Genomic DNA, 21,658 nt, shown 5'->3' with positions numbered 1-21,658 from the left:
CCAAAGTAAGTGGAGAAACGGACTCGAGAAGTGGAATATGATGTTTCACCTCACTAGGGTAGAGAAGGTCAACAAACACAAGGGCAGTCTTCGAACAGCCCTGCAGCAGGGAGGGGATATGGGGCCCACGTACAGACAAAGACGACTCAGCTCAAGGCAACCGCCTTCCTCACTCTCACCATGACTGGGCTTCCTCAAAGGCAGGTGCCCCCTGCCCCATCTGCACTTCTGTATTAGTACAAGGTACAGAGGCATACAATATAAGAGGAGCAAAGGAGAGAAAGGATGGTGACCACACAAAAGGCCAGAGCACGTTTTTGACCAGAATTAATAACTACACAGGATAATTAATTATCATTGTCATCACTACCATCATCATCAAAAATTTTTCCTTGTTAAAAGAATGCTCAGTTCTGGATTAGGTCCCGTGTTCCACTATCTCTCATGCTTCTAACCATCCTACGAGGAAAGTGTCCTGGGGAGGACACTCCAGCCTGCTGTCCGTGGCAAGGTCTCCCTGGCCCATCTCTCTCCTACATTTACCCAAAGGGAGGAGGAACTGAGGGTAGGATCACTTAGTGCTGGAGAGGTTGCTACAGACATGGTTATTAGTGGGCTAGATAACTCTTCTGTGATTGCGTCCTTTTAAAAAATGGTTCCTGCCTCAGGCCTGGGTTGTACTTAAGCCTCTTGGGGCCAAGACCAGTTACACCAACTACTTGATACAATGGGTGAATACTAAGCTAAGGTCTCGCCGGTGGACTCAACCATCTCTCCTTCCTTCGTAGCCATCGGCATGACCGAGCATCCTGGTACCAATGTTGTGACGGTGAGAAGACAGAGAGGAGGTCACACGGAGGTGCCAGACCGGACCCAGCTGTTATCAGAGAGCTAGAAATAAAGCAGTACCTAGAGTCCCACCTGCCTATTCTTCCTTTTACTGCTCCCTGTTGGGTATCACGGGCATCCCCTTCTACAGGTGAGAATATGGAGACTCACAAAGGTTGGATTTGTTGCCTGAAAGCATACAGCTCTCATACAGGGGATGAGGACAGGTACCTTGGTCTGCACAGGCTTACGTAACAAGACACTATAGACTGGGTGGGTTAAACAACAGATTTATGTTCCCACAGTTCTGGAGACTGGGAAGTCCAAAGTGCATGCCAATTTGATTCTGGTGAGGGCTCTCTTCCTGGCTTGCAGAAGGCCACCTTCTTGCTCTGTCCTTACATGGCAGAGAAAGAGAGAACCAGCTCTCTGGTGTCTCTTATAAAGAAGGACACCACTTCTACAGGATCAGGCCTCCACGCTTATGATCGCATTTAACCTTAATTACCTCTTATAGGCCCCATCTCCAAGTACAGGGGTCAGGGCTTCAACATACGAATTTTAGGCAGGCACGGTTCAATCTGTAGCAACAGGATTCAAATCCAGTCAGGCTGACACTGCACGGCCTCTTTTACATCCTAGTGGACTGACTTGGTGCACAACACACCAGCATTGCTTTGATTTTGCTTTGAAACAATTAGGCATACGTGGGGGACAGAGGAGGACAGAAGCCATTCCTTTCTAATTATGCTTGCATTAGGCTAATATTTAAATGAATGAAAATTCCACTGGGCATCAGCAGTTAGCCAGTGAGGGGAAAGATACGGAGGGTCTGAGGTCCAAAGGGAAGAAGATTTTGAAAGCTGATGCTGTCCTTGCTAATGCAGGACAGTTGGTTCCTAGGTCTACGTTTAGAGCACACAGTCAGAGAAGCTCAGATGTTCCAGTAGTCAGAGGAAGAAAGAACCCAGCTGCACATGGGTCTACACTGGCTTCGGCAGCCACATCGTAGTGTTTGCATCCTTGCATGACTGGCTTTCCCTCCCTGGGGTCAACCACTTACGTTACACACTGCATAAAGCATGGTGAACCTGAGGGTCAGCTTAGCCTGCTGTCAAATCCCAGCTTGGCCATGACTCAGTCGTGTGGCTTTGGGCAAGTCACCTGAACGCTCTTAGAGTCCTGGTGCTGTTCTATATGTTATCTTACCGGGATGCCATGGGGACTGAAGCAGAAAGTCGGGGAGGAATTTGGCAGTTGGCCTAACATTAGGTGACTCTGGATCTCAGGTTCTGATGAACCCTGCTCATTTCTTGATTCTTGGACAACTGTGTCTCCTGGATTCTCATCCAGATACAGAAACCAAGGATTTAGATGTGGGGGAAATGAGCGGGAGAGCTTCGCCCCAGAACTATCCAGCAGTTGAAATGATGACCTGCTGGCAAAACACTCAGGTCCTTTCCTCTCTGCCCCTGCTCCCTGTGATGAAAGACGCATGTGTTTAAATCCTGGCTCCAATCCCCACCAGCTGTGAGACACCGGAAAAATTCCTTTACTTCTCACAGCCTTGGTTTCTTCATCTGTGAAGTGGGATGCAGTAACAACATCTACCTTCTGGGATTGTTGTGAGAATTAAATGAGATAATACATGGAAATCACTTGGCCTAGAATCCCACGCACAGTAAGTGGTCAAGAAATGTTAACTAGCATGACTGGCTACTGGAGTGTGTTACGTCTTAAAGGGCTTCCCCGGGCATCTACTTTAAGCGGCTACTACTGACCACTCACCATGCTGGACAATGACTCAGGGTGGCACAAGGGAGAGAAAATACTTGAATAATAATAAGAAGAATCCACAGAGTCTGCCTGTACACCTGATGACTGGACCTAAACTCTGTTGCTTGGGTCCTGTATTGAGCCAAATCTTTGCACTCATCAATTTTTAAAACGGTAGAAATGCTCCTCCCTTATCCTACTTTCAATACATGCAATTACTCCAGATTGCCCTTGAAAATAATCTTCTTCACCTGTGGTTAGATGTAAGGAACAGGCGAGGGAAGAATAATAGACTCTACGATAAAGACCACCCACATTGTGGACCACCCAGGGCTCTCATCCAAATTCCCAGGATGCACTTGGACCATCCCAGCATGAGCACCATCCATCCTCTTGGCCACTGGAGAAAAGCCACATAAAAGAAGGCCTTTCTTCTTCTTCTTCTTCTTTTTTTTTTTTGGCCAAGAAGAAAAATTGCTCAATGCACTGGGCAGGAAGATGCCAGGGTTGGAAAAGTCCCATCTACGGACACAGAGAGCCGCTGCCAAGAGGAACGAGAATTGTGAGATCTGGAGAGGGAGGGATTCGGAAGAAAATACCTTGCAACATTGAATGCATGGTCAATCTGGGATCTGGTGAGAACATCAAATTAGCAGAGGATACAGACCACATTGATTTCTATACTGTTTAGCCAGGACTCTCTTTTGTTTTGGTAACAGTAGTATCGTTCTCGCTAGTGGAAGTGTTTGTACCCCAAGGTATCAATGTAAGGCTCATGACGGCAGGGTTTTAATTTAATTTTAAATTAAAATCAGATCAAATTTAAAATTTAGTCCCTTGGTCCCATAAGCCATGTTTCAAGCTCTCAATGAAGTGGATGGCAGTTACACAACATTTCCACCACCCCAGACAGTTCCATTGGGTAGTGCTGGTCTACACCATTGCCTAATATCCAGCAGAATCACAGTGAGCATTTGTTTGATGAATGAATGAATGAATGAATGAATGACCAAAGTGCTCTATGCTCTGCTGGCCAAAGAATGGATACATGACTCAAAAGAGAACCATCACATTATTTTTCTCCAGGACTCTGAATCTTATTTTTCAGTTGTGAAAGAATGAGGAAACGAACAAACAAAATACCAAGCAAACAAACTGTACAGCCAAAAGATATTTAAGCCAAATGATGGCATCCCCTGGGTGAAACAGTCCTATCACTTCTTGCCTTTTACACTGATTTGTTCTGACCTCTACCATATCTTTCCCAGAAAGTCCTAAGCCCATAGATCACTCTTGGCTTTCTGCAGAACCCTGGTTTTCATGAGAACTCTGAGAACTTTAGGCTCACTCTGCTTGTCGACAGATGCTTTAGGTCAGTCCTGGCATTAAAAAAGGTTAAAGAGCTGTCTAGCCTAAAATACAACTCAGGAGACCCAGAACAACTGGAAAGAGAAAAGCAAACTCCATTTCTGCAAAAGCAGGAGTGTGTGCTCCATCAGCCTGAAAAATAACAGGACTGAGGATATGTTTATTTTGCTACTAGAGGCAAACAAAACTGTTAATGGCATAATTACCGGCGTGTTTCTCGTCTCCTTGCGACCAGCAGCCTGAGCAGATACTCCCTTTCAGACTCGCACATTATCTGGGTGGCGCTTTTGTTAGATGGCTTCAAACCCAGGAACTCTGGGGTCTCAGGAAGCAGGGTGTATGTCTCTGAACATCCCCATAAACAAAAGTGGTTTGGATGATGAGAAAGCAGAAGGCAGGGGAAATCTGAGGGTTGGGCCACCAAATACGCCTTCCCACGAAGTACTGAGCTAACATTTTCCAACACAGCATGTATCTTATTTTTTTCACTATGTGACAGATGTTTCTCTCTCTCTCTCCCTGGATCAGTGGATTTCAATTCTCACCAGTAAAATCACCTGCAGGGCGGGGGCACTTTAAAAATATATAGATTCTTAGCTGGGCACAGTGGCTCACACCTGTAATCCAAGCACTTAGGGAGGCTGAGGTGGGCAGATCACTTGAGGTCAGGAGTCTGAGACCTGCTCAGGCAACAGGGTGAAACCAGGTGTCTACTAAAAACACAAAAATTAGCCAGGTGTGTGGTGGAGGGTGCCTGTAATCGCAGCTACTTGGGAGGCAGGAGAGTCATTTGAACTGTGAGGCGGAAGCTGCAGTGAGCTGAGAATGCACCACACTCCAGCCTGGGCAACAGAGTGAAGGCTCCATCTCAAATGTATGTGTGCATGTGTGTGTATATACATATATACACACACATATGTGTATATATACACACACACGAGACTGAATATATACATATATACACACACACACATACATACACATCTATATATACATGAGACTGAATGAATGATTCTTGGCAGCCACAAGGAATTTACATTCAGTTGATCTGGAATGGAACTTCGAATTCCTTTTTTTTTTTCAATTTTTATGTTTGAGATGGAGTTTTGCTCTTGTTACCCAGGCTAGATTGTTAATGGCACGATCTTGGCTCACTGTAATCTCTGCCTCCCAGATTCAAGTGATTCTCCTGCCTCAGCCTCCCAAGTAGCTGGGATTGCAGGCATGTGCCAACCATGCCCAGCTCATTTTGTAGTTTTAGTAAAGACAGGGTTTCACCATGTTGGTTAGGCTGGTCTCGAACTCCTGACCTCAGGTGATCTGCCTACCTCACTCAGCCTTCTAGTGTTGGGATTACAGGCATGAGCCACTGCGCTGGCTGTATTTTATCATTATTTTTTAAACAAAAAATAAAAAGGGGTTTCCACCTGTATTCTTTCTCACATTCACTCAGCCCACATTCTTCCCCTAATTCTTGGGCTGTGCCCCTCTTGGCTTATGATCAGCTTTCTTCTGACCTGCTCTCCTAAGACCCTTGTATCTAATGCTTGCTTCTCTGTTCTCTGCTCTAGCTCCTGCTGAAATTCTCTGTGAGTCTCTTGAACGAGGCTGTTTTGCACAGGTGTGGGATTCTGGTCCCCAAACAGAAGGTGGCTGCCCGGCTCTGTGTAACTGAAAGACTCAACGGCTGTTTGGAAGCACCAGCTTATGGCATCTAGGACACGTGCTTCTGCCCGGAGGGTTGGAGAATAGGGGGCTCTGTGGATGTGGCTCTGGGGTCAGCAGAAGCAATTGTTTGCTATCTGGCCTGCCCACTCCCATTAGGCCCCACTCTAACTATTCTCCTGTGGCAGCTGGTATGAGCTCTCAGTATGGCAACCACAGTGACTCTCCCCTAAAACCTCACCGTTCACAGACTGAGGCTGTAATGACCCAACAGGTCATCTCAAGTGCCCACATGGGCTCGCCTCGACCTACCTCATTTGTAGGAAGGCAAACCCTTGCCTCTCATAGTTCAGCCATGGTTGCCTTCTTTCAGGCCATCAGACATGCCAGGGTCCCATGCTACCCCCTCTTTCTGGGATTCCTGCCTGGGGCCCCCTTACACTTCTCCTAGCTGAATTCCTACCAAGGATCTACGTCTCAGGTCGCAGGCTGCTTCCTCAGGGAAGCCACGCAAACCCTCAATCCACGTGAGACTCATTTGCTCAGTGCTCACAGATCCTTTATTCCTTTTTTTCAGAATGCTTGCCTGATTCTGTCATGTGTTCACTCACATGATCACTGTGATTCATGTCTGCCTCCTTCCTCTGTTAATAACCATGGCTCTTCATGCATAACCCTCACTGTGTGCTAAGCACTTTACCTATGTGGACTCAATTATCCCTCGAAGCAACCCTATATGGTGGTGCTGTTATTATGCATCCATTTTACAGATGAGGTAACTGAGGCACGGAGGCCTTAAGTGATTCTCCCATGTCCAACTTCACACAGCTAGTAAATAAAGAAGCTGAGATTTGGACCCAGGTGGACTGGCTCCAGCCTGCACCCTTGACCGCTATGATGGGGGCAGGGCTGGATATGTTTTTTTCTCACCTTTGAGTACCTACTGCTTAGCACAGTGTCTAATACATAGTAGGTGCTCAAAAAATAGTTTTTAGGTGAATGAGTAAAGTCAAAAGGAGCCCCATCTCCTGCACTCATCTGTGGGAATAGAGAAGTATCTTCACTGGGCTGACCCAGACACTCTCCTCCCAAACGCACCCCAAGATTGTCATCGGAAGGGGCTTGGTGTTGAGAGGAGGAGGAAGGGAAGAAGGGAAGTCTGGACCTCATACTCTAGGCCTCCACATTTCCATCTTCAATCTGAATGTTCCCCCGTCAGTGAGAATCACTGGGAGCTTCTTTCCTGTTCAGCTGAGGTCCTGGGTCTAGCATAGGCAGAGAAGATCTGGGGTGAAGGGGAAATAGGCTCAGATCTACAACCCCCCACGGCCAAGAAGTCATCAGGGCTTGCTTAACAAGAGTCCTCTAGCACCACTGCTGGGCAACGTCACATATGATGAAGCCACATGTCCTTAAACCAGATGAGTTCCTCAATTCAGGACACACAACACAGATGCAACATGGCCAGGAGACAGGGGCTCTGGGAAGCTCTTCAGAATCCTGGGTATACTGACGGACGATTGGATAAGCAGATTGTTGTACAGGGATACCAATATGATAGAATATTATCCATAAAAAGGAATAAAGTACTGCTAGATGCTGCGATGCAGATGAACCTCAAAAATAATAAACTACGTGAAAGAAGCAGGTCACCAGATGCCATATACTATATAATTGCATTCATATAAGATGCCTAGAATAGGCTGGGCATGGTGGCTTATGCCTGTAATCCCAGCACTTTAGGAAGTGGAGGCAGGCGGGTCACCTGAGGTCAGCCATTTGAGACCAGCCTAACCAACGTGGTGAAATGCCATCTCTATTAAAAACACAATTAGCCAGGTGTGGTAGCACATGCCTGTAATTCCAGATACTTGGGAGGCTGAGGCAGGAGAATTGCTTGAATTCGGGAGGCAGAGGTTGCAGTGAGCTGAGATTGTGCCCCTGCACTCCAGCCTGGGCAACAATAGCAAGGCTCTGTCTCAAAAAAAAAAAAAAAAAAAAAAAAAAAGGTCAAGAATAGGCAAATCAAGTCCACAGATACAGAAAGGAGATGAGTTGTTGCCAGGGACTGAGGAAAGGTTTTTTGGGAAGTGACTGCTTAATGGATACAGGGTTTTCTTTTGGGATGATGAAAATGTTTAGGATTAGAAAGGGTATGGTTCTCTGACAATATGAATGTACTGAATGCCACTGAACAACTGAAAATGGTTAATTTTATGTTATATAAATTTCACGTCCCTTTCAAAAAAAAAAAACAAAACAAAACCAGAATCGTGGTTCTGCCCTTTACTGGCCGTATCCTTGGGGTCAAGTTTCTTAACATCTCAGTGCCTCAGTTTCTTCATCTGAAAAATGGGGATATCAAGGGTGCATACTTGAAAGCTGCTGTCAAAACGTTGTCAACAGGCTTTTCCAGCCTGCCTTATTTTGTTGTTTCATTTTTCGTTTTGGGCTTTTAGCAGCCTGAAGCCATGGTTTTTGGTCTGCCTCCAGTGATGAGTGGAAAAGAGGGATGAGGAAGCGGCTTTACTGGTCCAGCCAGAAACACAAACGGAGGAGCCACCACTGTATTCTCTCCCTCAGACACCCCCGAATTGTAAGCACTTAGAACAATGCTAGGAATGTACACAGGTGCGTCTGCTGCGATTGCTGTGCGGTCTTAGCTACAGGAATCCTTTGATCCATTCGGGTCCTGCTTTGGCAGACTAAAGGAAAGAAAAGTCCAGTAGTGACTGCACACGGATGCCCGGACTTCCACACTGCTCGACTTAATTTCAAACCGCAGAGTGACGAAGATCTGTGCTGAACATTACCAAGGTCCTGGCTCCCCTGCAAAGCTCCCTCTGCTCTGTTTTAATACTAATTTCTCTAAACTTACTTACCCAGTAGCAGTTGTGTTTTGGGGGATGGGAGTAAGACAAAATGTGTGTTCAAGGACCTAGAAGAGGGCCCAGCACACAGTAGGTGTGCAGTTTAAGAGTCTGCACTGTTAGTGTGGGGGTTAGTCTTGCTTGATTGGCCCCATGTAAACCCTGGTCTTCGTGAGACCGTAGAGAAATCTGGGCTACCTGCTCCCGTCTTTACCAGCTGGTGTTTCCTACTGAGGCACCATGGAGCCGCTCTCTTGTGCTCTCAGTCCCCTGCTCTGGTAGTATCTCAAGACAGACATTTGGATCTGCAGTTAATGGAACTTACACGTCCACATGGCAGGCCCTGGCAGTTTAGACTTCGTTGCTGTGGATTCCCAAGGGGCAAAACAGCAGAAAAAGGTCAACATGGTTTCTCCTGCCCGGTGGTTTCTGTACATATACACTGCCCCACGTGTGCACGCATGTGTGTACACACCACAGACTCAGTATCAACCCTGGGAGGGGGCCAAGGACACACTCAACCCATCTGATTTGCCCCAAGGCACTGGCCCTAGGGAAAGACACAGAGTGAGGCATGAGGTCTCTCTTCTGGTTTTCGTTTTCTTTTGTTTTGTTTTCTGAGATGGAGCCTCGCTCTGTCAGGCAGGCTGGAGTGTAATGGTGCGATCTCGGCTCAATGCAACCTCCGCCTCCTGGGTTCAAGTGATTCTCCTGCCTCAGCCTCCTGAATAGCTGGGACTACAGAGGCATGCCACCACACCCAGCTAGTTTTTGTATTTTTAGTAGAGATGGGGTTTCACCATGTTGGCCATGATGTTCTCCATCTTCTGACCTCCTGATCCTCCCACCTTTTGACCTCCTGATCCTCCCAAAGTCCTGGGATTACAGGCTTGAGCCATGGCGCCTGGCCCTCTTTCGTTTTTTGCTTTTTTTTTGATATGAAGTTTCATTCTTGTTGCCCAGGCTGGAGTGCAATGGCGTGATCTCAGCTCACTACCCCCTTCCACCTCCCAGGTTCAAGTGATTCTCCTGCCTCAGCCTCCAAAATAGCTGGGAATAAAGGAAGCTGCAACCATGCCTGGCTAATTTTTGTATTTTTAGTAGAGATGGGGTTTTACCATGTTGGCCAGGCTGGTCTCGAACTCCCGACCTCAGGTGATCCACCTGTCTTGGCCTCCCAAAGTGCTGAGATTAAAAGTGTGAGCCACTGCACCCGGCCGAGATCTCTTACTACAAGCAACAGTACAAAGTGCCTTTGGCTTCATCTCTTCCTGCAGCCAAACTAAAGTATGCCAGATCTAACTCCCTGCCTCGGTCAATAGAACATATGAATAAAACCATTACACCTTTTGAGGAGTCAAGACCTAGCAGGGCCTCAGAGTTTGAAAGCATCCATTTTCCACTTTCATCCACATGCTGGGTATACAACCAGCTCCAACCGGAGCCTACGTGGGCCAGAAAGCCATGTTCACAGCAAAACAGGAACACCCACAGTCTCGAAACACTCTTGGCTGCATATGCCAAGTTCAGGAATATTCTTCATGTCCACAAGTGAATTGGTTATATTCTGTTTTCCCTGAAACATTCAGTCTTCACAGCCTGACTTTGCTTTTCCCACCCTTTTTTTTTTTTTCTCCCTTTCTGAGACAGAGTCTCAGTCTGTCACCTAAACTGGAGCGCAGTGGTGTGATCTCAGCTCACTGCAGCCTCTGCGTCCCGGGTTCAAGTGATTCTTGTGCCTCGGCCTCTAAGTAGCTGGAATTACACCACCATGCCTCGCTAATCTTTGTATTTTTAGTAGAGATGGGGTTTCACCATGTTGGCCAGGCTGGTCTCAAACCCCTGACCTCAAATGATTGGCCTGCCTCGGCCTCCCAAAGTGCTGGGATTACAGGCATGAGCCACCGTGCTTGGCTTACTTTTCCCTCTTTTGACAGAGATGTGGGTTCACGAAATACTTTACTACTCTTTTAACTCTATCAAAGAGAAAAGGGAAAGTAACTCACGTCCCACGGTGACTTACAGCCACGGAGTAATTTGGGTGTTTTAAGCGGGACTTAGGATGTCTAAGTTCCGTCTAAAATGCCCCAAATAACCCCATGGCTATAATAACAGCGTGTATCTATCAACTACTCTCTATCATGAGACACTGTGTTAGGTCCTTATCATGCAATATTTCATTGAAACTTCCTAAGAGCCCTCTGAAATAGGCACTAACATTGTGCATATTTTAAGGTGGGGAAACTGAGATGCAGAAGGTTGAAGCAACTCGTGCCGACCCACAGGGCCAGTCGGTGGTGGGGCGCAATTTGAAGCCAGGATGTCTGCGTCCAGGGACTAAACAAGGCCAGTGACCAGTAAAGCCCAGCATGTCTTTAATATCTAAGAATCTGCACCCCCACCCCCACCAGTGAGGTTGTGCAGGGGACACAGGGGGGTGACATCAAATCACAGAGCAGCTCACAGCGCCCACGTCGGGCTGGCTGGCCCCTTAGGTATCCCCCCAGTGTTCAGTGCCTCTTAGAAGTGCCTGACTTGGGCACTTCCTCCCCTTCGAGAAGGCTCCCAAGTTTGCTCATTCTTCCTGGGATGGGAGAAGTAGTGGTTTTGGAAGCTACAGATGGGGCGGCAGATGGGAAGTGAAAACCTATCAGCGTCGTCCAGGATGAAACCGTTCGTCTGCAAAATTCATATGCTTTTGTGTAGGGCAACTTCATGAAAACAACAGCAAGAGGAAGGAGCCGTGCTTGATGCATAAAGTGCCTCTGGCTGTGAGGCTGGCAAAGAAGAGTGGGCAGAAGAATTGCTGGGAGGCACCGTGGACACGAGATCGGTGAAGCAGAGGAAGCGGATGAGAAAGGCCAAGAGACAAGAGTGACCTGAAGCACGAAAGAAAAACCTACAAACCAGACAACTCTCTTCTCTGAACCCCAAAACAGGCTGCACACATGGCCTGAGAAGGGATTTCTGGGGCGCTCGTAGAAATGGCTGACATTCACTGAGCACTGTCCAAGTGTCCGGCAGGCTGCTAGGTTCTATTATTACACCCTGATGTTGCAGAGACTGGATTTACTTGCCCACGGTCACGCGGATAGCTAAGTGGCAGAACTCAGATTCGAGCCCTAAGCAGTCTGATAAGAGAGTCCAGGCACCTGCCCTCCTGGGTGCTGGGTGGAGCTGGGCTCTTTAGGGGAAGTGGCCATGCAGAGCAACCCAACAATGGCCACTAGGGGACAGCAATGTGCACGTCTACCTGGCCTCAAGAGGTCTCCGGCTTAGTGCGGGCCCCGACCTAGGCTAGCATGACCTCTGAGGCCTCCACTGGGAATCCAGAGAAGGAAGAATGTGGGAACTCTGAGCGTAGCCCGGAAGGCTCAGGGACAGACAACGGGGGGATCTCCCAGGACCATCCTGGATATCCCGGCTGCAAGGCAGTTTCACCACTACTGCCCCCAGCCACAAGCTCATGGGTTAGGACCGTTTCCTGTGCTTTCAAGGTGCGTTGGGGCCATCTAGCAGGTCAAGGCCAGAGACACCGCTATGCAGAATCTGAAACCAGGACGTCTGTGTCCAGGGCCTAAACATGTGACCAGTGAAGACTAGCATATCTTTAATACACGAGAGAGGAAGATTCTGGCCCCCTCGGTGAGGGTTGTGCGGGGCACATAGGAAGGTGAGGTCAAAACACAGAGCTCCGCACGGTGGCCACATCGGGCTGGCTGGGTCCTTAAGTATCCCCCAGGTTTTCAGTGTCTCCTGGAAGTGACTGACTTGGGCACTTCTAAGAGACGTAATGCACAGGACGGCAACCACAGCAAAGAGCTGGCCATCCCTGAACATCCGCAGTGCCGCTGCTGAGAGTCCTGGTCTAGAAGGGTCTCTTCCTTATTTCCCTGCCAATGGATCCCGTCTTGTCCTTTAGGTCTCAGCTCAAAGCTGAATATTCAGAGGCCTTTCTGACCTCCTGGTGATGCCCCCTCGAGTTTTCCTCCACTCCCACATCTTCCTTTCGTTATGGCTCGTTCACACCTTGCATGATGTGTCTTTGCCAAGATCATCTAACTCCAACTTCTCAACTAGGATACATACACTTTCCATGAGCAGGGGAGGAGAGGAAGCTCCAGCCGTTTCGTTCACAAAATGGACTATTCGGCACATAGCATGGTGGTTGTTCAGCAAATGTGTGTTGAACAAACGAACAAAATTGTGGTTAAGTAAAATTCTGCCAGCAATGTTCTATAACCACACGTTTTTACCCCTCTGTCCTACGGACAAAAGAAAACAGTTGTCTTTCTAGTGTCCATCATTTTTCTCAGGTTCAAATGTGTCAGGTGTGCCCTGTTCAAACTGACCAGAGATTGTGCCCCTGGCACCTACTGCAGGGTCTAGGGTCTCCCAGCAGATGGTGGGATGTCCAGGACTAAAGACGACCCCCAGTGACCATGCTGTGAAGAAGAAAGAAGCCAATTTTAGCTTTAAAGAGACGACTTCCTTTCATTCTTCTACCTTATTTGGGTTCTGATTCAAAACCCAAACTCTTGGGAATATGTGGCCTAGATATCTGAAGCCATTAAAACATGCCTGCTCATATTTTAGGTGTAAGCATCACTGTGATGCTGTCTTAAAAAAAAAGAGATCTTATCTAGATAACAACTGAAATATTTATAGATACAATTATATGATATCTTAGAATTGCTTCAAAATAATCCAGTGTGGGGGAAGAGGATGAAAGTCCAGAGAGAAGAAAAACGGCCATGAATTAACCGGGGTGACATCAGTGAGGGAGTTCATGACGCTCTCTTGGTACTCTTGAACGTGTTTGAAAGTTGCCTTAATGAAAGTTTTTTTTTTAGGACTTTCGTCTAGATCTCCTGGAAATACTGCACCCAATAACCTTGTGCCATTACAGGGAGGAAGGTCTCCCTCCTCATCCCCATCCACTTTCCTTTTCACCCTTGTCAGCAAATCCAGAGGAAAGAGCTGCCCTCCCGTTAGAAAATATCAGCCTGGGGCCAGGGCTTACACCTGTAATCCCAGCACTTTGGGAGGTCAAGGCAGGCAGAAAGTTCGAGACCAGCTTGGCCAACAAGGTGAAATCATTTCTAATAAAAAATACAAAAATTGTCTAGGTGTGTTGGCAGGTGCCTGTAGCCCCAGCTACTTGGGAAGCTGAGGTAGGAGAATTACTCCAACCTGGTGGGTGGAAAACTGTAGTGAGCTGCAATCACGCCACTGCACTCCAGCCTGGGTGACAGAGCAAGACTCTGTCTCCAATATAGATATACATATGTATACAAAATCTCCCTCTCTCTCTCTCTCTCTCACACACACACACACACACACACACACACACCCACACACCCACACACTGTTCACAAGAGCATTCAAAGTATCATGCCAGTGGCTTCCATCTTGCTTTGACTAACAGCCAAATTCTAGAATCTCCCCAGTCTAGCCTCAAATTACTCTCTGACCTTGTGCCTCTTGTTATGCTACCTGTCACTGACTCTGTTCCAGCTACACCGAGCCCCGCTGTTCCTCACACAAGCCAGGCATGGTCCCACCTCTGGGCTCAGCCCCTGCCTTTCTGCCTGCCTGGACCACTTTCTCTGTGGGTGTGACTCTCTTTTCATCTTCTTCTGTTCTTATCCGTGAAAACCTTCCTGGCCACTGTTGGTAAAATGACAACTCTCCCCTACGCTGGCCCTTTCTTTATTTCTCTAAGATATCATTTAACTTATTCTATTGTTTGTCTCCCTAGTTGAATGGAAGCTTGTGATGGTTAATACTGTCAACTTGATTGGACTGAAGGACGCAAGTATTGTTTCTGGCTGTGTCTGTGAGGGTGCTGGCAGACCCACCCTCCATCTGGGTGGGCACCATCTCAACAGCTGCCAGAATAAAGGCAGGCAGAAGAACGTGTAAATAATAGACTGGCTGAATCTCCCAGCCTACATCTTTCTCCTGTGCTGGATGCTTCCTACCCTTGAACATCGGACTCCAGGTTCCTTGGCTTTGGCTCTCGCACCTTCAACCACAGACTGAAGGCTGCACGGTCGGCTTCGCTACTTTTGAGATCTTGGAGCCTGAACCGGCTTCCTTGCTCCTCAGCTTACAGACGGCTTACTATGAGACCTCACCCTGTGATCACGTGAGTCAATACTCCTTCATAAACTCCCCTTTATATATACATCTATCCTATGAGTTCTGTTCCTCCAGAGAACCCCACCTAGTACAAAGCTCCACGCAGGCTGGAGTTTCTGTTTAGCGCACTACTGTATCAGCGAATAGAGCTGGGAAAACCACGTGCTCGGTCTGTATCTGCGTGAATGAACGAGTGAACGAAGACATGATTCTCAAGTCCAATCAGAACCCTATCCTGAGAGATCTGGTAGAGACCAAGCCATCAGTCTCCTTCTGCCTCCTAGCTTCCCCGCCAGGGCCAGCCAGACCCGGCCGGCTTGGAGCCCTTGACCGCCTTACCTGATGGGGTAGTCGGCTGCACTGAGGTTGATGAAGAAGTCCCAGGGCCAGTCGGTCATCTCCAGGAGATCCCGCATGCTCTGCAGGTAGGTGGACAGGAGGCTGGCTCCTCCCCAGATGGTGGCCATTCTCCAGGGGGTGACGCGGACGTTGCCGTACTGCCTGGAGAACTGGAGCACTTGCCGATGTAGGTAATTAGAGCGCTTTTCCCAGGAGAGAAAGGGTGACATTCAGCGGCCTAGAAAACACTCAGGCATGCCCCTCACCCCTGTCCTGTCTCTTGTCTATTCCTTCTTGGCTGGACATTTCTGAGCACAGTGGACTTTGCCAAGTATATAATTCTGGACTAAGATGTCTTTCTGCATTGCAATTCAAACTTGTATTATTTTTTACATTTCAAATTAGCTATCTGAAATGCAGATTCCCTGGCCCCACTTCTGAGCTAATGGTTCACTAAGCTTGGGCCGGTGGTACCTGGGACTTTGCATTTTTTAAATTTTATTTTATTTATTTTTTGAGATGGAGTGTCACTTTGTCACCTGGGTTGGAGTGACGTGGCGCCATCTCAGCTCACTGCAACCTCCGCCTCCTGAGTTCAAGCAATTCTCCTGCCTCAGTTTCCAGAGCAGGCGAGATGACAAGTGTACACCACCAGGCCCGGCTACTTTTTGTACTTCTAGTGGATACTGGGTTTCACCATGTTGGCCAGGCTGGTCTCAAACCCCTGACCTCGGGTGATCCACCCACCTTGGCCTCCCAAAGTGTTGTGATTACAGGCGTGAGTCACTGCGCCCTGCCAGCTTTGCATGTTTATACATGACAGCTGCATGAGGTCTGAGGATGACAAGCTGGGAAACACGGCTCTATCTATAACTATGTATATTTCAGAGGCAGTTTCTGTTTTTGGTCCCCTCTCCTACTCACTGCTGCTCCATCAGCCTCTCACAGGTCTGCTAGAAGCCGACCTTTGGACAAGACATTCCCTTTGCCTTCTTGACTAAAGGCATAATTACATCACCAACAGAAACCTCTGGGACAAGGTAGCTCAGGAGTCCATAGGGCTGCTGCAGGTTTTTGTTAATAAAGTTTTATTGGCACACAGTTATGCTCATTTGTTGACACGTTCTCCTTGGCTGCTTTAGCACAAGTGAAGCACTGAGGAGCTGTGACACAGAGTGTGTGGCCTGCAACACCTAAAATATGTACTATTGGGCTTTTCTTTTGTTTCATCTCACTCTGTCAGGCTGGAGTACAGTGGCACTATCTCGGCTCACTGCAACCTCTGCCTGCCAGGTTCAAGCGATTCTTCTGCCTCAGCTTCCCAAGTAGCTGGGACTACAGGTGCATGCCACCACGCTCAGCTAATTTTCTGTATTTTTAGTACAGACGGGGTTTCACCGTGTTTGCCAGGATGGTCTCGATCTCCTGACCTCACAATTCACCCGCCTCAGCCTCCCAAAGTTTTGGGATTACAGGTATGAGCCTCTCTGGCCTTGTATAGAAAAAGAGTACCCTCCCCTGGGATAGTGATACGGTTTGGCTGTGTCCCCACCCAAATCTAGTCTTGAATTATAGCTCCCATAATTCCCATGTGTTGTGGGAGGGACCCAGTGGGAGATCACTGAATCATGATGTCAGTTTCTCCCGTACTGTTTTTGTGATAGTGAGTAAGTCTCATGAGATCTGATGGTTTTATAAGGTGAAACCCCTTTTAGCTGGCTCTCAATTTTCTCTTGCGGCCACCATGCAGGACATGACTTTCACCTTCTGCCACGATTGTGAGGCCTCCCCAGTCACATAGAGCTGTGAGTCCATTAAACCCCTTTCTTTATAAATGACCCAGTCTTGGGTATGTCTTTATTGGCAGCGTGAAAATGGACTAATACATGTAGCTATTCCCACAAAGTATGTGAGAGGCAGGAGAGGACACTGAGCAGAGAGGAGAGCTAAGAAACAGCATTTATGGAGAAAGCTGTAAGTCACAGCTGGGAACTTTGAAACCAACACACACACACAGGCAGCACTTTAGGGCCCAGTGCTCTGTGGAGAGGCAGCTTGGTCAGCTTCCAAGCGTTTTCTGAAAGTGGACAGCCTGGATTAGTGAAGCAGAGGAGAGGATCAGAGAAGGACACACAGACCTCGAAGGAAGCCCAGCAAGGAGCGATCACAGAGTCCCCTCACCTTGTCCACATGAATGTAGTAGAAGTGGTCTTTGTGGTAGATGGCCTTGAACATGCGCTGCAATTGCCGAGAGGCGCGGCCGTGGACCACCAGGACAAAGGCGATTCTGACCGGGTTGGCCGGCATGTACTCCACGGAGTCCTCATCCCACTGCACGTTCTTGTTGGCTTTACCTGGGGAAAATCAGGGAGGAGAAAGTGAGGCTCTGCCATCCTCTGCAGGGTGGGAAGTTTCCCTGATGCTGCTTCTGGGGACTATTTCAGGGGCACAGTCATCAAATTGGGCCCTAAACTATCATTCGATGCCACTAAGCATGTTTTAAGACTCTCACACTGGCAGGCACAAAATGGGTAGGGGACCCTGGGGTGCTTACAACATAGTTTTCATCCTGAGGAGCTTAAAAAGATTGGAAGCACATGGATACATATCAAGCTACTGAACAAGGCAGGAGGAGGTGAGAGCTGTAAGGGACGTATCTCTGAATCACAGAGGAAGCAGCAGATATTGTTGAGTTAGGAAATTAACGTGTAATCTTACATGTGTAAGTAAGATTACATGTGTCGTTTTTGCCAGTCCAGAATTCATTCTCCCTTCTTCTAATAGCATCCGATATATTCGTTTGTTTGTTTTAATGATGGTAAGAACAGACAGCATGAGTTCTACCCTCTTAACTAACGTTTACTACAGTATTACTACCTATTACACAATGTTGTACAGCAGGCTCTTTAGAATTTCATCATCCTGCATAAGTAAAACTTCATCATCCAATACCTTTTGAGGTATCAGCATCCTCTCCTCCATTCTCAGTCCATATGGGTGGGGAAGACCTAACTCCATCATCAATTCCAGAGATGGACCTAGAGCTTAGGTCTGGCCAATTGGAACGCTGACTCTCTGTAGTCATAGTATTGTTCGGAGACGAAAGCATAACCCAACCAGGTTAATTAATCAGTAAGACAGAATGCCAGACCTCTGTTAGAACTACTAAAGAGAGGTTCTCTTTACTTTTTTTTTGAGATGGAGTCTGACTCTGTCACCCGGGCTAGAGTGCAGTGGTTTGATCTTGGCTCATTGCAACCTCCACCTCCTGGGTTCAAACAATTCTCCTGCCTCAGCCTTTTGAGCAGGTGGGATTACAGGCACGCAACACCATGCCTAGCTAATTTTTGTATTTTTAGTAGAGACGGAGTTTCACCACGTTGGTCAGGCTGGTCTCAAATGCCTGACCTCAGGTGATCTGCCCGCCTTGGCCTCCCAAAGCGTTGGGATTACAGGCGTGAGCCACCATGCCATGTGAGAGGTTCTTTTTCTGTTACACTCGAGACTGGAAGATTCTAAGAGCCTTCCTGCTCCCACGTGGAGAGAGGTCGCCTGAGAAGGAAACTAACGTGGAGTACATTGCCAACGGGTGATGAGGGTGCAGGTGCTTGTGGCCTGCCTCGAGCTCCCGCATCAGTGAGGGCAGACATCACCCACTGTCATCTATCATGTTCTTTAAAAGCCAAATCTTAGACCGCATCTACTTGGATTAATAGTCCCAGGCACGCTTTTTCTTTCTTTTCTTTTTTTTTTTTGCTCAAGCAATGAAACTACAACCAGCCATGTTTTATTTCGACAATAAGCCACAAAGACTTCTCTCTTTCTTCCCCTTGCAGAGGGAAGGCTTCAGATAGAAACACAGCTTCCTGCTTTAGTTTATTATAATTCCAACTAGAAATCTCCTAGTGTTCCTCAGCCTGATTTCACTTGGGTCCAACCCAATTTCTTATGGGTTCTGGGTTTATGGGACCCACGACACTGTCAGGGTAGTCGCTGCCAATGTTCCAGAATCTCAACAGGGAGAGCTGAAAATGGAGACTGCGGGGCCGGGGGATTAGGACTTCAAGAGCCTAAGCTGTCACTGGAAGGCTGAATGGCTGCTGAAGGAACAAGGCTCTTTCTATGCAGTTTCAGAAGACAGCTCGAGATTGACGTAGATAATGTCCAAGTTACACCACACAGCCTCTATGGCTGCGGTGATCTAACAGCTCCCATCTCCCTGTCCTGGACTGGTGGTTCTCACATTCCATCTTGTCCCCTGGCCTCCTTTCTCTTCCTCAAACAAGCTCTTTTCCGCTTTAGGACCTTCTCCCTGGCTTCCTGGGACCTGGAACGCCCTCTCCCCATGGCTTGGCATCTCTGCATGGATGCATCTTCTTGTCATTAGTTTACAGTCCAAAAAAGGGACTTCTACCTCTCACCACCACCTCTTTTATTCTTCCACTTCACCTGGTTTCAGCTTTCTGCATAGCATGTAACACTGTCTGCAACTGTTTACTTGTTTATTATCTGAACACGCCACTAGCACATCAGCTCCAAGAGATAAGGGGCTATTTTGGTCCTGTTTACCACAGAATATGCAATGCTTGAACAGTATCTGACACACATCTGGCTCTTGGTGAAACGAAAGTTACAGGAAGGCACATGTAGGATCAGTCAAATCACAATACCTTTTATTGAGCATTGACCAGCCCTTGACATTCATTAGATCATTTAATCCTCCTAATGAGCCTACAAAGTAATGCTATTATCCCCTCTTTCCAAATGAGGAAAGCACAGCTCAGAGAGGCCAAGGGATTGGTTCAAGGTCACACTGCTTTAATTAGTTAAGCTGAGATTCAAACACAGGTCTTATTCAGAAGACCATGCCCTGAACCACTAATACACACTACATGATCATACCTAGACTTTGGAAGGAAAAGTTTATAACAATTGCTTTTAGTTGCTTGTTGCTAACCAAAAATTTTGTAAGTTAGTTACTGCAGGCAGGCAGGTGTGCATTTAAGAACTAACATATGTATTGCAGTATTTCTGTATGAGACGAGATGCTCATTCCAGGTGATCAGTAAGGGTCTATCTTTCCATCCATCCATCCATCCATCCATCCATCCATCCATCCATCCATCTGTCCATCCATCCATCCATTTATTCCTTTATCCATCCCTCCAACCATCCACCCATTCATTCATCCATTTATTCATCCATCCAAATCCAAACTCTCATCCATCCATCATCATTCCACCCATTCATCCATCCATCTATTTACTCATCCATCCAAATTCAACCACTTATCTGTCCATCCATCCACCCACTCATTCATCCATCCCTCCACCCATCCATTCATTCATCTATTTATTCATCCATCCAAATCTAACCACTCATCTGTCCAAACATACAGCAAACCCCCCAACTATGCATCCAGTAAAGCATCCACGAGCTTATCATCCCAAACGCCACCCATCCATTTACGGTGTATGGGGCCTTTCAGATTAACCTTTGCTTTTCCCTGTAGACATGAACATCTTTTGCTATAGTTGTTCAATGAGCAAATGAATGAATGCATTCTGAAGAAGACTGGCTGCTCTGATACAGAGAAGCTGGTATTTCTTAAGTGCCTCCCTAGGGATCCATCATTATTTGACCCTAGGAAAAATGTACTATCATTCTCTGAGGCTCAGAGAGGTCAGCATGTTTCCCAGGTAACACAGTGAGCAAGGACAGAGGTAGGAGGGGAAGTCAAATGTTGCCGAGTCCAAAGCCAGCCCTGGTATTTCCACTTGTTCTCTGCAGAAGTGGAGATTTGGGATATAGAGGACAGGTGTAAGGACTCTATGATGGCCTTTAAAAAGAGCTTCGAAGGTAATGCTGAGGCTTCTTGTAACTTCTCTTTAGGGTTTTAAAAGGCAGAACAGATTTACAGACAGACACAGACATGGATGCTTTTCTTTTGGAGAAAGGGAGGAGTCCTGAGAGATCAAAGACAAATCACTCCAGCAAGAGAGCTCCCTTGGCTTAAATATAAAGTCATCTTTGGGTCAGACAGTTAGTCTGGGGAGCTGCAAAGAGAATGAGAAACCAACAACCCAGAGCTCTTCTGGAGAACAGCTATTCTGGGGAAGGGGTGGGTGGGAAGGAACAAAAATATCTAAAGAAAGCAGACATGCAGAAGGAGAGATGGGGATGGGGATGGGGATGAAGGGTGGAGCAGGAAAAAAGCAAGTCAGGAGAAAGATTAACCATTTACTGAGTGCCTACTATGTGTTAAGCAATTTCTGTGCATGATTTTATTCACCTCTATCAAAACTGCTATGAAAGCAGGGCTATTACCTTTCAATTGCAAGCATGAGGAAGCTGAGGCTTGCAGAGGTCCTGGTTAGAAAGTGGCTGAGCTGAGAATGGAGTGAGTCTGTGATCCCAGAGCCCTGTCATTGTCACTATGCTCAATCAAACTGTCCTCATTTCAAAAGGAGGAATATCCGTCCCTAGCAGAAGTGTGTCCAGCTTTCAGCTGCAGGACAGATAACAATGACACGTGGTCAGAGCTATGTGAGTCTTTACGAACGTGCCACTCTCTGAAAGACCAAAACCCAAACAGCGCCCAGCTCCTAAAAAAAAAAAAAAAAAAAAAGAAAGAAAAAGAAAAAACTATGATTTTAACAATGTAATCA

General features: G+C 47.2%; 1 protein-coding gene across 3 annotated transcripts in view; it reads right to left on the bottom strand.

Annotated features, from left to right (window-relative positions):
* XYLT1 (xylosyltransferase 1) overlaps positions 1 to 21,658 on the bottom strand; it is a 382,463-nt gene that overhangs the window by 81,922 nt on the left and 278,883 nt on the right. For all 3 annotated transcript variants that reach the window (XM_010339434.3, XM_074382237.1, XM_074382238.1), the window contains 2 exons: positions 17,172 to 17,344; positions 14,991 to 15,193 (listed from right to left, as the gene is read on the bottom strand). In XM_010339434.3, coding sequence (XP_010337736.3) covers positions 14,991 to 15,193; positions 17,172 to 17,344 — 376 coding nt within the window. The remainder of the gene's footprint in view (positions 1 to 14,990; positions 15,194 to 17,171; positions 17,345 to 21,658) is intronic.

Source organism: Saimiri boliviensis, chromosome 12 (assembly GCF_048565385.1).
Source record: "Saimiri boliviensis isolate mSaiBol1 chromosome 12, mSaiBol1.pri, whole genome shotgun sequence".
NCBI lineage: Eukaryota > Metazoa > Chordata > Mammalia > Primates > Cebidae > Saimiri > Saimiri boliviensis.
Note: the sequence above shows the minus strand (reverse complement) of the source record. Positions and strands in the feature narration are given on the sequence as shown.